The sequence below is a fragment of the Pagrus major genome, chromosome 13, assembly GCF_040436345.1.
Source record: "Pagrus major chromosome 13, Pma_NU_1.0".
Classification (NCBI taxonomy): Eukaryota; Metazoa; Chordata; class Actinopteri; order Spariformes; family Sparidae; genus Pagrus; species Pagrus major.
In genome coordinates, this window is record NC_133227.1 from 3,049,298 (window position 1) to 3,066,232 (window position 16,935).

General features: G+C 41.6%; 1 protein-coding gene across 8 annotated transcripts in view; it reads left to right on the forward strand.

The window, feature by feature from the left end:
• Positions 1-15,835, forward strand: part of acaca (acetyl-CoA carboxylase alpha) — a 47,511-nt gene extending 31,676 nt beyond the window's left edge. For all 8 annotated transcript variants that reach the window (XM_073479661.1, XM_073479663.1, XM_073479664.1 and 5 more), the window contains 20 exons: positions 1,331-1,546; positions 1,671-1,826; positions 1,934-2,158; positions 3,194-3,349; positions 3,452-3,598; positions 4,040-4,309; positions 4,526-4,623; positions 4,783-4,903; positions 5,073-5,183; positions 7,669-7,812; positions 7,914-8,034; positions 9,113-9,209; positions 9,311-9,407; positions 9,499-9,634; positions 9,712-9,889; positions 9,968-10,080; positions 10,699-10,853; positions 12,105-12,275; positions 13,868-14,004; positions 14,122-15,835. In XM_073479661.1, coding sequence (XP_073335762.1) covers positions 1,331-1,546; positions 1,671-1,826; positions 1,934-2,158; positions 3,194-3,349; positions 3,452-3,598; positions 4,040-4,309; positions 4,526-4,623; positions 4,783-4,903; positions 5,073-5,183; positions 7,669-7,812; positions 7,914-8,034; positions 9,113-9,209; positions 9,311-9,407; positions 9,499-9,634; positions 9,712-9,889; positions 9,968-10,080; positions 10,699-10,853; positions 12,105-12,275; positions 13,868-14,004; positions 14,122-14,248 — 2,976 coding nt within the window. In that variant the 3' untranslated portion in view covers positions 14,249-15,835. The remainder of the gene's footprint in view (positions 1-1,330; positions 1,547-1,670; positions 1,827-1,933; positions 2,159-3,193; positions 3,350-3,451; positions 3,599-4,039; positions 4,310-4,525; positions 4,624-4,782; positions 4,904-5,072; positions 5,184-7,668; positions 7,813-7,913; positions 8,035-9,112; positions 9,210-9,310; positions 9,408-9,498; positions 9,635-9,711; positions 9,890-9,967; positions 10,081-10,698; positions 10,854-12,104; positions 12,276-13,867; positions 14,005-14,121) is intronic.
• Positions 15,836-16,935: the final 1,100 nt, after the last annotated feature.

The window sequence follows — 16,935 nt, forward strand, 5'->3', positions numbered from 1 at the left end:
ATAGTAGAAATAGACAGAAACACACATCAGAAATACACAGAAGAAACACACAGCACACAGTAGAAATACACAATAGAAACACACAGTACACAGTAGAAATACACAGCACACAGTACAAATACACAGTAGAAATACACAGTAGAAATGCACAGCACACAGTAAAAATAAACAACAGAAAAACAGTAGAAAAACACAGTAGATATACACAGTAGATATACAAAGAACACAGTAGAAATACACAGACATACACATCACACAGTAGAAATACACAGTAGACATACACATCACACAGTAGAAATACACAAAAGAAAAACACAGCACGCAGTAGAAATACACAGTAGAAATACACAGCACACAGTAGAAATACACAGTAGACATACACATCACACAGTAGAAATACACAAAAGAAAAACACAGCACGCAGTAGAAATACACAGTAGAAATACACAACACACAGTAGAAATACACAACACACAGTAGAAATACACATCACATAGTAGAAATACACAGTAGAAACACACAGCACACAGTAGAAATACACAGTAGACATACAGACTAGAAATACACAGTAGAAATAGACAACACCCAATAGAAATACACAGTAGAAATGCACAGTAGAAATACACAGTACACAGTAGAATTACACAGCACACAGCAGAAATACACAGTAGAAATACAAAGTAGACATACACAGTAGAAAAGCACAGTACACAGTAAAAATACACAACAGAAATACACAGTGGAAATACACAGTACACAATAGAAATACACAGTAGAAATACACAGTGGTCTTTGCTTATAAAAACAAATGGCCGTATATTTTGAAAAGATAAAGGGTTACATGCACCTATACATTTCACAATAAAACAAATTGATAGACTTTGCTTTGGATTGGAGACCATTCAGAACCATGTTGTTGTGGTTGTAAGAAGCAACTTCACATCCCCTTGGCAGTGCTAAATTTTACTCTTAGACTCAGCGATGGCTCTTCCTCTCTGTTACCCCTGGTAGTTTCACTACAATAACACTACCCAAACTCATTAAAGTAATGAACTCTTTAATTATGTCTCCCATTTAAGAGAAATGACAGCCATTAGCAGCTTTCTGAGATCGAGATTGCCCATGATTTCAAGGACTTAATACAGTGTGTTGCTCACAGGCATCTTTCTACTCTTACATCAACTCGGTGCTCCTGAAATTGCCAATTTGAACTCCTTCTGTTAATGGAGGAGATGATGGCAGTAAAGCCTAACGGAAAAAGTTCTTATAGTTTTGTGATTTTGTTTGTTGTGTTCCTGTTTGTGATTGTGTCCTGCCTTCTTCTCAATAGTTTGAGGAGGACAGGATCTATCGTCACTTGGAGCCAGCACTAGCTTTCCAGTTGGAGCTCAACCGCATGCGCAACTTTGCCCTAACTGCCATCCCATGTGCCAACCACAAGATGCACCTGTACCTGGGTGCAGCCCGTGTGGAAGTGGGCACTGAGGTTACGGATTACCGTTTCTTTGTTAGAGCCATTATCCGCCACTCGGATCTGGTCACAAAGGTAAGACAACGGTTGAAAAAGGAACCGTTGCACTCTTTTTTTAAGTTGAATTCAGAGGTTTTAGGAATCGCCATAAAAACCCAATATATATTTGACTTTTTTTTTCTTCTGTTTTTTTCACCAGGAGGCCTCTTTTGAATACCTTCACAATGAGGCTGAGCGTCTGCTGCTTGAAGCCATGGATGAGCTGGAGGTGGCTTTCAACAACACCACTGTACGGACCGACTGTAACCACATCTTCCTCAATTTTGTCCCCACCGTCATCATGGACCCATCGAAGGTTTGTAAAAGTATCACACACTTATTTATCTAATATCATGTCAGAACCACAGCTCACATTGTTATAAATGCATTTGCTTCTTTCTAATCCTTCTCTACAAACTTCAGATTGAGGAGTCTGTTCGCTCCATGGTGATGCGCTACGGTAGCCGTCTGTGGAAGCTGCGTGTCCTGCAGGCCGAACTGAAAATCAACATCCGCCTGACTCCAACAGGAAAGCAAATCCCCATTCGCCTCTTCCTCACCAACGAATCAGGCTACTACCTGGACATCAGCCTGTACAAGGAGGTCACTGATTCCCGAACGGGACAGGTGGGGCCCAAAGACCGACAGGTGGGGCACTCATACATCTTCCATCTCATCTGCTTATTGTCCTGGCAAAGGGCTTCAGCTCCATCCTGGAGACCTCAGCTCCCTTAATGCAATTTTTAAACCGCTCTGATAAAATTCAGATGAAGGTTGTCATTTTTATACAGTAGCATATAAAAATTCTGGTTTTAAAATTTATTGAGTTGGAGTAGAGATCCAGTATGGTGTCACACCCTTTGCCTGGTGGACAATTCTTTCAGTAATATCCTTTCTCCACTCAGCTGATCAGGTAAGTTAGTCCATCCAGCCATCCCTCCATCTGTTCATTATCACATCCATCCATTGTTGTAATGGAATTGAATAACTGTAATGGGCTTTGGTAAAATATTTATGGAAATATGAAGAAAAAATGCCCATTGTCCTGGTACACATTTTACATGGCGTTTTCATGTCTCTTTTTCATTTTTGTTGTGTGGCTGATTTGTCCATAATATTGAACATGAGGTTTAGAATTTAGTTTCTATTTCAAAATTCTCAATATTATTAAGAAAAAAACCTGCAATCATTGATTATGATTTCACTTAGCCAAAGTCTAGTTAGATGCAAGACAATGTGGGTGTTTGTGTGGAGTTGAATGCTTTTGGGAGACATGCTTTTGAGCTTTTTTGGGGTGTTACAGGCTAAATTCACCAAAAAATCTTTGAATTGAATTTCCTTCATAAAACACCCCTGCGTTCATAATAGGTCACCAGTAAATGTTCCTGTCTGTCAGATGGCTTTATCATGTCTTGAATGTCCTCTCCAGACTGTCACCGCTTCTTGTGTACATTGTTCTTTGACATCTGGCTTGTGTTTGAGTGTGATCTAAGTGTACAGAACAGGGATTCTTGCATCATATGTACCAGTTCATGCTGTATTATTTGGTGTATGGCAGATGCTCATTATCCATATCCCCATCATCATCATCATCATTATTCTCAAAACTCTTGATATTCTGGAAAGGTTGTTGAAGAGGTCATTATATCTGTAAATTGACTCTTTCTGTCCCTCTTTGTTCAGATTATGTTCCAAGCATATGGCGACAAGCAGGGTCCGCTGCACGGCATGCTCATCAACACCCCGTACGTCACCAAGGACCTGCTGCAGTCAAAGCGCTTCCAGGCGCAATCTCTGGGCACCACCTATGTTTACGACTTTCCAGAAATGTTCAGACAGGTACAATACAAACACTAATAACTCACATGTTGACTGTTGTGCTTATAAATACTGACCGGATTAATTATGTTGATGGAATAACTGTTTGATTTCTGCTCCCAGGCTCTGAAAAAGCTGTGGCACTCTAGCCTAGCCTATGCCCACCTACCCAAAAGCCCTCTCCCTTCTGAGCTGCTCACCTTCACAGAGCTGGTTCTTGACGCCCAAGGTCAGCTGGTGCAGATGAACCGACTGCCAGGGGGCAACGAGGTTAGTTTTGTACATGAAAACAGCCATGTAAAAAAACATTAGAAATAATACTTACTATTTATTTTGCCATGAGATTGTCTTTATCTCTCCACCCCTCTTTCAAAACGTGCAATTTCTTTTTTACACTGTAGGTGTCTCTGTGTTTCTTCTACTTGGTTTTTAAAGCCTTGTTAAATACTTGATTATTATGTGCCAATGCTAACTACATCATTTAAAGTGCACTGAGAGATAATACTTATGTCTAATGATTCTATTCAAAGCAAAGAAAAAGTATGACATGGCACATGATATATGTAACATTTCACACTTGATCTCACTATTTGAGCAAACACATTTCCCCTCAAAATCATTAAAATAGACTATTTACCTAAAATATCAAGCAATGTTTATAGATATTCAGAATTTACTGTGTCAAAGTGCCTCTCTTTTCCATTTATCCAGATTGGTATGGTGGCATGGCGGATGACCCTGCGCACGCCAGAATATCCAGCGGGACGTGAGATAATTGTCATCAGTAATGACATCACACACAAGATAGGCTCATTCGGGCCTCAGGAAGACGTGCTGTTCATGCGAGCCTCGGAGATGGCGCGGGAGAGCGGCATCCCTCGAATCTACATCGCGGCCAACAGTGGCGCCCGCATCGGGCTGGCAGAGGAGATCAGACACATGTTCCACGTGGCCTGGCAAGACCCAGCTGACCCCTATAAGGTCAGTCACATAACATTGTGTTTGTTGGCTTCCACTTCACCATTTTGTGTAACTTTTGGTGTTTTAATAAATTCCTTTCTCATGGTATCTAATTTCTGAAACTCCCCTGTTGTATCTTTCTCTTTTCTTTTCTTTCTTGCCTCTCAAAAGATGAAACTCTTCTGCATCTGTATCAGTCTATCATAACTAAGCAGTCACTTCTGTACCCCTCTGCAGGGTTTCAAGTATCTCTACCTCACACCTCAGGATTACAAGAAGGTTTCCGCCTTGAACTCTGTGCATTGCGAACATGTGGAGGATGAGGGAGAATCCAGGTATGTCCAATTTCCTCAAGCACTAATATGTAATAAAATAGTCTGCCAGATGCTGTAGTGTCAGTCAAGTATGTGCATGCAATTGCAAGTGGTGACAATGGAAGGAAAGGCTATTGGAGAGTCACGCATGGCTTTGAGTGAATATGTGTTGTCATACAGGTACAAGATCACTGACATCATCGGAAAAGATGAAGGGCTGGGTGTGGAGAATCTGAAAGGGTCTGGAATGATTGCTGGAGAATCCTCTCTGGCTTATGAGGAGATCATCACCATGAACCTGGTAAGGCTGAAGTGGACAAAGAAACACATGTGTACACGTAGCCTCCTTATCCTTGAGCTGTGCACTTGTGTGATCTGTCAAGAAAATGGACCTGCTGTATACAAAGAGTGGATTCATCTGCGCACTTAACACGTATTTGAAGGCTTAACGTGATTGTCTTGTCTAATAGGTCACATGCAGAGCCATAGGGATTGGGGCCTATCTGGTGAGGCTTGGACAGAGAACCATTCAAGTGGACAACTCTCATATTATCCTTACTGGAGCTGGAGCTCTCAACAAGGTAAAATATATCTGCAGTGTAATAAGGTTGTCACAGTGCTAGAATTTTAAACAAGGATTTAAACGTGTTTTTAAAAAAAAAAACAATACTCGATACCTCTTACGATACCAAGGCAAAAAGAAAAAAAAAATAGAGTCCTAGGTATACAGTATGTTATAATTATAACCTGCACACAGTGCTGGTGCAGAAAAAGTAACAAAACGCATACAAACACATTTATAATAATGTTAATATCTGTACAGCCTTGGGTTGAAAATCTGAATGTAGATCTGTTTTTTTTTTTTTTTAAATGGCTTTGTTGCTTCAGTGCAATCGTATAAGTAAATCATATCATGATTAAACACGTGGTATTGAAAAATGATCAAAGTATCGATGGATACTTTGTCAACTTTACAGTGTAATGAATATGTCAGCTCAACACAAATTGTTTTTTTTTTCAATTGAAATCATGATGACTGTGCTGGATGACTTATTATCTCTAAATTTACACGATTGATGCATCTGCATTTTAATGGGGAATTCAGCCATGCGACTGCGTTTCCTTTTTTTTTTTTTGTTACAAAAAATTAACAAACTGTAGATTCTAAAATACAAAACCACGAGGTAGAATGGATTGTGTTTTATATAACAAAGAAAAGAAACGAGAAAAGAGGACTATGATTTTTGGTGCTGTTCCAACTCAGCAATCAGGCCTCCTTGTGCTTCGTTCTGTTCTACTAGGATTCCCCCTCCGATCCCAGCCACAGGCCTGCCTGCCACTCATAGTGGAATAATTGAAAGCAAACCATGAAGTTGTATTTGCATAGAAATGGAGTGACATGCCGGAGGCTGCAGTGCAGGACACCCATATCATTTGTTTTTAATCAAAATGAAAAGTTTTGCTGAGGCAGATTGTTTTCTGCTTTCGGTTGATTTGTGTGTGTGTGTGTCTGTGTGTGTGTGTGTGTGTGTGTGTGTGTGTGTGTGTGTGCGCCTGTACGCTTCACTACCTCCTCTTGTCTTGCTTTCCATTCTCTGTCCTTGTCAGTGCATTAAGATGACTCCATTTCAAATTAGATGACAGATCGCAACATGACAAATCATGCAAATGGCACAATGATGGCATACCTATTTGCTGGTAGCTCAATTGTTTTAGATGGCCTCACTGTTTATCTGTGATACTAGATGTTTGCTGAAGTGTTGACAGTGTGTATGTGATATATTGCAATATCTCCTTTGTTTACAATCGATTGTGTTTATTTTAAAACTGTCCTGATTTAACTGGCGACGCAGACAAGAAATAGGGTCTTTTTTCCAGCTCGTTTATCATGTGGTTTCCTGGCTATTAACTGAAGCTTAATGGAGAGCAGGAGGCTGCCACCCAGAGATCATCATTTCATTAGCTGCTGGAAAGCTCTCATATTTTCATGGGGAGTGGATAGTAACTACTAGCATAAATACCCCAGTGAGCTGTTACATCCAGTTTGCCCCTCATTTTCTTCCTCCCAGCCATCTCCCTCTGTTCCTCCTCTGATATCCCTCCTTTCCCCTCTGCTGTGGAATCTTAATGAAGCCGGCGATGGCCAGAGGCACAGTGGTTTTGTGTATGTCAAGGTGACTGCAATGTTTCTTGGGGCCGCGGGCTTTCCTGACAGCTTTAGGAGAGTGCCCTAGATTTGTAGCCAGATACATAACCATTAATGGTAATAAAGAAAGTAAATGATGGCTGAAAAGGTGAGAGCTGAGGGTAGGGATTGAGCTCCTCTCTGATTTTTATGGAGCCATGTCAGGGCCCTGCCACCTGTTCTAGGCTGCTTATGAAAATAGGGTGGGCTGAGAGTGACATTTTATGACTTCAGGTTGGCATGGGGGCAGTTTTGAAGGTAACTGTAGTTTGGTGGCTTCCATCTCTTACACAACAGCCTCTATCACAAATGACAGATACACATGACAACAAAAAGGGATGCAAGCCAGTCGAATTAATTTTGGATGAGAGAGGACGGGTGTTAATTTACTCCATCTGTTAGAAATTCCCCCAGGAAGAGTGGCAGGTGCTGCCACCCACCTGTGACCGCTGTGGTGGAGACATTTCTGGCTTCTGGTCACCTGTATTGACGAGACAGCGGGGCCATGTAATACCGGGTCCCTGCTGTAATCCAACAGGTCTGTCTGTGTGCGATCTTATTGATCCACAGCTCCCCAGACCAGAAACCCGGAGACAGTTCCTCCTGTTGTTGGGCAGGGTTGCACAACATGAACACTGGATTAACTCTGTTGCCTCGATCGGAGGCCAGAGAGAGGAGGCTATTAAAGGGTAAATCCAAAGTAAATTAAATTGGGCAGAAAACTGCTGCTCCGGTTTTCAAGAGCAGTGCTTACGCAGTGACTTCCTGTGTTTTACCCTGAAAACCCTTGTTTACTTCGCTAATACATGCCCAAAACAGATTAAAATGTCATTCTTTTTCCTTGATGTAAAATCCACACCTTTGACTTTTTCCTGCTACAGGTGCTGGGCAGAGAAGTTTACACATCTAACAACCAACTTGGTGGGATCCAAATCATGCACAACAATGGTGTTACCCACTCTACTGTTTGTGATGACTTTGAGGGAGTCTTCACACTTCTGCAGTGGCTATCCTACATGCCCATGGTAACACTCAGCTGTTGTTGCATCCTATATCAGTGTGATGAATTAACTTAAGAGCTGTGTGTTTTTGTCATTGTAAAATAAAAGACATTTCCTTTCTTCAGAACAAAGCTAGTCCTGTGCCTATCCTCAATGCCAAGGATCCCATAGATCGGCTAGTGGAGTTTGTGCCTACAAAGGCTCCCTACGATCCTCGCTGGATGTTAGCAGGACGTCCCAGCCAGAGTGAGTGTCTAGTCATGGTTAATATTCAGAAAAAATGCCAAACATTTGCTTCTTAGTTCGGATCTCCCACTTTTTTCATGTTTTATTGCATATCTTTACATTTCTGAATGTTGACTGAACATAACAAGCAAATCTGAGATGTCAGCTTGAACTCTGGGAAACTGTAACTGCCTTTTTTTCACCATTTTGAAATGTTAGAAATTAATGTTGTAAAGTTAATGACTTATCATCTGATTAATAGATTAATTAAATCAATTGCTAGTAGAAGCCATACATTCATACATTCATACATTCAGCCCTTCAGACATGCTCTGCTTCAAAAATGGGACATTGGGATAGCTACAACAAAATACTGTGGTGTGCTAGAAGATTTTTTGCCTTTTATAAAGCATGCTGATTATAACGACAACAGTGATTTATACACTTTCATTTTTGCTTGTTTCCTCTACTTATTGTTTTCATCCAACATCCTTTATCAGCAGCTATAAAGTGTATTATTTAAAATAAATACAGTAGAAAGATTTATCATCTCAGCCTGATATCCCCCGGGTTAAAGGTTCAAATGATTCATTACTAGAGCAAGACTATTAAGAAACTAAGAAAGAAACTGCGGAACCTAACGTCATGCTGCTAAAGGCGAGATCGAGATAGCACCAAAATGGATCCAGCCCGTTTTACACTGCGGGTCAGGACTGAGCAGGTTCCACATCAGTGTAATTACAGCTTGGGACAGCAAAGAGATTGGGGGACCCTGTTGGAAGCCAGTCAACGTCTCTGGTAGTGATGAGTGGCGAGGCTTAATTGAATGGTAACCTCACAGGCTGGGCATGTTTGTCAGGGTGTACAGGCAGAAAAAGAGCTGAGTCAGCCTCTTTATAAAGCCATCCATCATGGTTGCTGCCAAGATTACATATTCTGAGGAAAAAATACACAACCTCGGACTGCAAGAGGAATAGAACCGGGGATTTTGAAGCACTGTGGAAAGAATGAACCCAATTTTCTGTCCTGTTACCCTGTTTTTTTGTTATTTTTTTGCACTCTCTGTCACACTGCTCATGCTTCCTCTCTGTATATACAGCTCCAAAGGGTTCCTGGCAGAGTGGTTTCTTTGACCATGGCTCCTTCATGGAGATCATGCAGCCTTGGGCACAGAGTGTGGTTGTAGGCAGAGCCAGGTAAGTCCAGATGACACACTGCCAATAATGAATTTCTTCGCCCTGTGTATGTAGTCAAGGTAATTTTGTAGATGTCAGTACTGAATGGCCTCTCTCCGCAGACTGGGGGGTATACCGACTGGGGTTGTTGCCGTGGAAACCAGGTCGGTGGAGCTGTCAATCCCGGCCGATCCAGCCAATTTGGACTCGGAGGCAAAGGTAAGGGTTCGCTCAATACATTTACTTAGACTGCCTTAGACATTTACAGATATCCAGCCACTGATGCTGATTTTCTGAATTGTATATTTAGATCATCCAGCAGGCAGGACAGGTGTGGTTCCCAGATTCTGCTTTCAAAACAGCCCAGGCTATTAAGGACCTGAACAGAGAGGGTCTTCCTCTCATCGTATTTGCCAACTGGAGAGGCTTTTCTGGAGGAATGAAAGGTACGTCTCCTTCCCTGCTCATCAGTCAATCTGTGTTTGAAGACATTCAGTATGTCATATGAAATTCTGCTTCTTAGATATGTACGACCAGGTGTTGAAGTTTGGGGCCTACATCGTGGACGGGCTGAGGGAGTACAGGCAGCCTGTGTTGGTTTATATCCCCCCACAGGCTGAGTTAAGAGGAGGATCCTGGGTGGTCATAGATCCCACCATCAACCCTCGTCACATGGAGATGTACGCTGACAAAGACAGTCGGTGAGTTGGACGAAAAAAGGCCGATTAAGCATCATCTTTATCGAAAAAACATCATTGTTCACTTTAAACGTTCTTCAGAGGTGGAGTGTTGGAGCCTGAGGGAACAGTGGAGATCAAGTTTAGGAGGAAGGACCTGGTGAAAACCATGAGAAGAGTAGATCCGGTCTACACAAGCTTGGCTGAAAGATTGGGTGAGTCTTCCATTTCGATTCTAATTATAGCTCTTTACGGCAGTCTTCGTCCCCCTCGGCCTTGTCCTCATTTTCGTAAAGGAGCGATAGATCAGGTGGGAGCATGTGTGCTTTCACTGTCGTTCTTTATTTGGTGTTGATTGTATCATCTTCACCGCTCTCCCCAGGGAGACGTGTCAATCACAGCCTGCTCAGATCAATCACAGGCTCTCCTGTCTTCCTCGTGCAGCCTATTGATTTCCCTTCAGGCTCAGAGCAACTCTGGTCCAATGCTGTGTGTGCTGGGTGAACTGGTGCGAAGGAGGGGGTTACTGGGGAGGGTCTGAGAGTTTACAGATTGGAATTGACAGAAATCATTCTTTGGTAACAGCAGCCAGGGGTTTGGGGGAGCTCTGAAACTAAATGCTGTTAACTCAGTTTACTCACAGCTACATGCTCATGTAGAACCTGATGTGATGGTAATGGGACAATAAGGGAGGGCCAACTTTGTAGCTTTCACGCATTAACTATCATAACCAGTATTTCCTCTTCCTGATAGTATTAATGCTGATTTCTTTGTCAGTTTTCAGCAAATTATTTTGCAGCTTGTTTTACGGTTTTGTTTTGAAAATCCAACAGGAACCCCTGAGCTGAGCCCCCCTGATCGTAAAGAGCTGGAGACCAAACTAAAGGAGCGTGAGGAGTTTCTCCTGCCCATCTACCACCAGGTGGCTGTGCAGTTCGCTGACCTCCACGACACCCCAGGTCGCATGCAAGAGAAGGGCGTCATAACGGTGAGCACTTTTAAAATGCTTTCCTGCCGCAGTTTGAGCGGGCAGTATGTGAATAACCTGAAAAGCCTGCAGGGGACTATCGGTCTAGCTGCCGCCGCACCTGCCTGGTGAATAATGTTTGGTCTCACCGGGCTGTGAGACTCGTCCTCATAATTATCTTCTGATGACCCTGGTCAATCACCTTAGAAAGCGCAGAGCAGCCTCGGGCAGGCCCCATCTCATCCTGCACCTTCCCAGTCCCATCTTTCACATACAAGGATACACACACTCACTCACATGGCCAGAGGGGTCGTTGGCAGATGGATGGCAGGCAGGGTGTTTTGTACACACAGTAGAGCTGCTTGATTGTGGCAAAAATCATCATCACGATTATTTTGGTTAACATTGAGATCACTATTGTTTCATATGATTATTCATGACTTTGGAAACATCATGCACTTATTGAACTGATATCTTTCCTTGAACTTGAAATATAATATATAATATAATATAAATAAAAAAGTGTCTATAGTATGCCATTTTTATTTGGTGTATATAAATGTGAGAAGGGAATGCTGAAATGCGACTCTCTCTCTCTCTCTCTCTCTCGTCCTTTTTGGCCACTCCGAGCACTGGTACCGTACCGTAGCAGCATGGATAGACTGGTTTTGTGCAAACGACAGCTCACTTGACAGCAGTGAGCTGAACTAAACATTCCTGGCCTGACTGAGAGTGAGTTTTGGCTTTTAGGAAGGGGTGTGCGCCGCTTTAAAAGACAAATCAAAAGACAAAAGGAGAGCATCATCACAAAAAGGAATGCACCACAATAATAATTTTCTCAGTTGTCTTGTTTTCAGAAATGTCTGTAGCCAAAATTGTAACTTTAAATCTGATCGATCGTCCTGCCCTAACACAGTGTCACTTACTATCTGTACTAGACTGCATGTTTGTCCTGTGTGCATAAGCAGAGAAATCCACAACAAAATAAAAAGATTACCAGGTCTAACTCAGGTTTATGAAAAATCTAGTTGAGAAATGAATGGGGTAAATTGTGTGTAGTTTGTATTAAGGCAGATAGTTTGACATCCTGGAAGTCATTTTATGAGTATGTAATAAGCTTTTGAGACAAATACAGTATAATAAACCCATGTATGGCTTGAGACTGGCAGAAAATCATTTATATTCCCTTTTTAAATTCATGAATTGAAATGCAATTCCTTACATGTTGACATTTAAAATAAAAAACTTAATTTTTCCTTTTGCCTTTCTCAGGATATCCTTGAATGGCAAACGTCCCGTAACTTCTTTTACTGGCGTCTGCGGCGTCTGCTGCTGGAGGAGACGGTGAAGAGGAAGATCCAAGCGGCAAACAGCGAGCTGACAGACGGCCAGGTCCAGGCAATGCTGCGCCGCTGGTTCGTCGAGGCCGAAGGGGCCGTCAAGGTAAAACCCACCTCGTACAAGGCTATGTTCTATAGTCTCTCAATATTCAGGGATTCTGAGTGGAAAAATGCAGAAATCCATAATTACAACCTCATAAGCTCCGTTTGATAAGTGGATGTTAAAATGAGGGACTTTAATGACTCTGAATTGTAATCTCAGTTATCTATTTAAAGCATCATACCTAGATGATGATTCTACTGATGATGATACAATTTAATTAACTTACACAGATTTTAAACATTTACTTCAAAAATGTAAATATAATGTCATTGACTGCTTTACCTCATATCAGTTATTGACTGCCAGTACAACTTCATTCGACTGGTCAGTTTGTGGTTCTTAGTAGTTTTTAAGGGGCAAACATGATCATATACAGTAATTGCTCTAAACATTTTGCACTATTAAATCAAAGAGCTTAACTGTGGGCAAAAGAAGTATATAGAACACCACAGTATGCTAGTATTTACCTTTTCATCATTTCTTAGACAGGTTCACAACCACACAAAAATCTGGAAAGAAGCTATTTTTCCCCCTCTGCCTTTAAAAATCTGTTTCACGCTATAACGGTAGACAGTGATAATGTTCTCAGACTTGTCATTTTTGCTGATTTATTTTCAGATTTCACTATCTACTCATACAGTCATCATAGCCAGTCTTTTGGAATGAATGATTACGAGTCTTTGACAGATTGCATCAGTATTAAATTATCTGGGGGGGGATTCTTAGGTTTAGTACTTTTCAGTGTATTCACCCAAGTAAACACCTTCTTAGCCCCTGGGAATGATTACGGAGGTTCTGTCTTTTTTATCCTGAAACTCCTATTCCTTCTCCACAAGGTGCACCAGATAAAGAAGCAGTAAGCGTTCCTCCTAAATCATCATGATTTAATACAGATGGACTGATAAACTGGTAGTTAATGAAAATAAACATTCCTCAGAGATACATAAACGCTGCTCCTTCCGGCCCAGTCTCGGGCTCAGAGGACCAGCCGCGGGGGTGACATGAGCCTGCCCAGCGTTTGAGATCTCCTAAGAAGTGGCCTTCTTGTTAGCTCATATATTATCCCAATCAGGACTGGCTGTCTTAAGCCACAATTAATCACAGCCCTGGCACGTGCAGATAGGAGAGCAACACGCTGTTTCTTAATTAAAAGCAAACAGATTAAAAATGATTAATAAGGGCATTAAATGTTCTTGCGGACCTCAAGCAGGACTGTTCATAAAAAAGGCAAGAGCCCATTAAACCCCTCGGCCCCCAAATCTTTGCTAAGCCCTCCAGCCTGGCTTTGTTTAAGATCAGAGATGCCAGCACTCATGAATACTAATTTTCCTGTCGGGTCCAGTCAACAAGACATCGGGCCCACATTCTGTGTCGGTCCATATCTTTTATTGTTGTTGATATTTATTTTATGATTCATGATATTTAATATATTTTATCCCTTAAGATGTTAAATTTTATTTGTTCCTGGAACTTTTAAATTCCCAATTACATTTGTTCAAACCATAACGCCATAAGAAAAAGTGTTTTCTAGGCTTTATTCACCCATAAATATTGTATGTTTCATCTTCTCGCCCCCTCCCCTCATTATGCAGGCCTATCTGTGGGATAACAATGAAGAGGTGGTGGCATGGTTGGAGAGGCAACTAGCCGAAGAAGAGGGTGCGAGGTCTGTCATCGACGAGAACATCAAGTACATCCGCCGAGATCACATCCTCAAGCAGATACGCAGGTGACAATTTTAAACAATGCAAGTTCAACAAATTGTCACCCATCATTACCCACAACAACAAACATAAGAGAGAAATCTGGCTCATGATGTTTCCTTTTTTTCCCACTTTATTCCCAGCCTTGTTCAAGCCAATCCAGAGGTTGCCATGGATTCCATCGTGCACATGACCCAGCACATCTCCGCCACACAGAGAACCGAGGTGGTGCGTATCCTGTCCACTATGGAGACGTCAGCCTCCTCCTAGATGGGAGCGCGGCCTCTCCTCCCCGCCTGGCTGAAGGCACAGCTCGGGCTGCAAACCACAGCCAAAGGAGCCTGGCTTAGCCCCACCTGCTCCTGGCTGGAATCTGAGGCTAGAGGAGCCAACGTGAGGGCCCTCGGCAGCTGCCAGGTTACTAATGAATCGTTGGCTATGATTCTCACTATGAGTTTAGATGACTGACACCAATTCTAACAATTTGTAAATTGTCTTACATGTGTGCTTGTGTTTAGACATCCATGTATTTTGTATTCAAGTGCAATTGAGAAATGACTTAAAAAATATCTAGTGACTAAAATATAATATGTCTGGAGTTTACACAGAAGTGGATGTTTATGCTTCCATGATAATCAGCGGCCTCCAGTTGAACTTGAGTGTGCAACATTCAAGTTTTAACTTTGTCGTTTTAAAAATGCACCTTGGTTTGTGACATATGCTTGTTAAGGTTGGCAAGTGTTTTGATGACCAACACGACAATGACAACGCATTGCTGGGGGCATCAGCAAGAAAAGGGGGTTTTAAACTCCCAAGTAGGGAGCACTTAGTTACTGAACAAAGACGGGGAACACTATAACAGATTTGGACAGGAGAGCCCAGCAGGGAGCGGGGACAAGGTCCCTTTTAGACCCCGACTGTTTCACAGTTACCCTGCAGTGAGCAATGGGCAGCTCGCCTCTCAACAAAACCACAGCTGTCCCTTCTGTTCACACTCACACAGTACACACATGCTGCTTCAGATGCACTTTACTGCTTACTGTTGCCTCACATTGCACCCAGAACCAAACCGGCACAGTTTTAACTGTTGCGTCTACCATACAAACATACACAGAGTGATACACGCAGTACTACGCACATGATGAGAGAGCGGTTTAAATGAGACTTGATAATGGTACTACACACAGAGTGGAAAATGGTGTGCTTGTTTAAAAAAATAGTCTTTTTTCTGACAACTATTGTGTTTGCTTGAACAAATCATGGAAAGTCGAGGGGTTTTTATTTTTTTTTTAACTAAAGAAATATTTTTGAATTTACAACAATTCGATGGCTAAATCATTAAATGTCTGTTTGTGAGAGAACAAAGGCTACTGTTCACTGGACTTCCATGTTACATGTCTAATTTCAACTGTAATCCACATTAACTGTTATATTTAAAGTTTGTACTTGTATGTACTTGTATATGTATATCAAATGTTACTTATTTTTACTATTAATTTTTTTGAAACTGTTTGAATTACTTCTTCACTTGAGTTTGTTACCAATAGACAGGCGAGTCGAGACAACTGTATCATAAAAGGATTTTTTTTTTTAAAGAACAGAGAACATAATAATAGGAAAACGGCACCGTAATGTTGAATTCAGTCCTACAGCTTATTGTGTCATGCTCTGCAGAAACGGCAACACTAGCAATGTGAAACGCTTCCTGGTCCGTGCTGTGCCTTTAATGTGCCTGTTTTGACATGTAGTTCAGTTGCTTTATAAGTAACTGGTTGTTTCCTACACGAGGATGGAGAAGAATTTACAGTTATGATCTCTAATATGTGTCTGCAAATTTAATAAAGATTACCAAACTTAGTTTGAAGTGTGTTCTTAAAAAACTTTATAAAATCTCTATTTTGGGAGGGGGGTTTAAGCAGAACTCAAGTTTGCAAGAATTTACCGTAATTTAATTTGTCAATTATTTTGATAGATTGATGATCCTCGGGACAGATAACAACATCACTGGAAGCCTCATTAATTTCAGCAGTAAGAACAAAGTCCATTCCTCCGGAGAGACATTTTGTGATTACTCGAAAATGATAGTCTTCCCATTCCTCAATCCACAGATGATTAAAGTGGCATTTTCTTCCTGGCTTTTAAACTTCAACAGTATTAAGGAGGATGAAGCAGATCAAACAAATATTGAGGGATCTATCTCATCCCTTTTTTTTTTATTTTCTCTAATTCTTTCATATCATCCCCTCGGCTCCATCAACTCTTTTTCCATCCTACCAACAAATATGTAAGACAAATTGAGTTGCATGCACCCAATACCCACCACAATTATAGGAGGCCCAATAAGAAAATGAGTCATTTGGCGGTATAATTGGAAATGTGCCTTGCTTGGTCTCTGGTCTCCCAGAGGGTTTTTGCTCATTTGTGGTGGCATGCTAGGCTGGCTAATTCTTCTGTTAATCACTGACAAACTGCAGAATCAGGTTCTTTCTCGGCCACGGGAGTGGAAGGAGCAAGACTGTCTGGTTGAACTTGCAGGAAATAGCCTAATGTTGTCGTTTCTCTATGTACAAATGTTGATTTCTAATAAGATGCATGTAGCTACAGCAACATCTTTTGTTGATCTTAAGAAATACTACTACTTTAAAGGTTACAATAAAGAAACAAAGCTGGCGTTTACAGAATTCAGACTGTTTTACTTTCTGATTTCTAACCCCCAACTGCTGGTTTCAGGCAGAGCTGTGACAAAAACAGAGCCGAGCACCGCAAGAAATATTAATGGAAAAAAAGGAGAAAATCAGTGTCTGCGATGAGATTGAAATGGAGGCATTAAGATAGCGCAGAGGGGAGACTCAATCATGCATCTGAGGCAACCATAATTCCACATTCACGCGTCTCAATGACTTGACAGCACTTGAGAGACAATGCCTGTGACCCAGTTGCAGGATTCCAATTAGCAG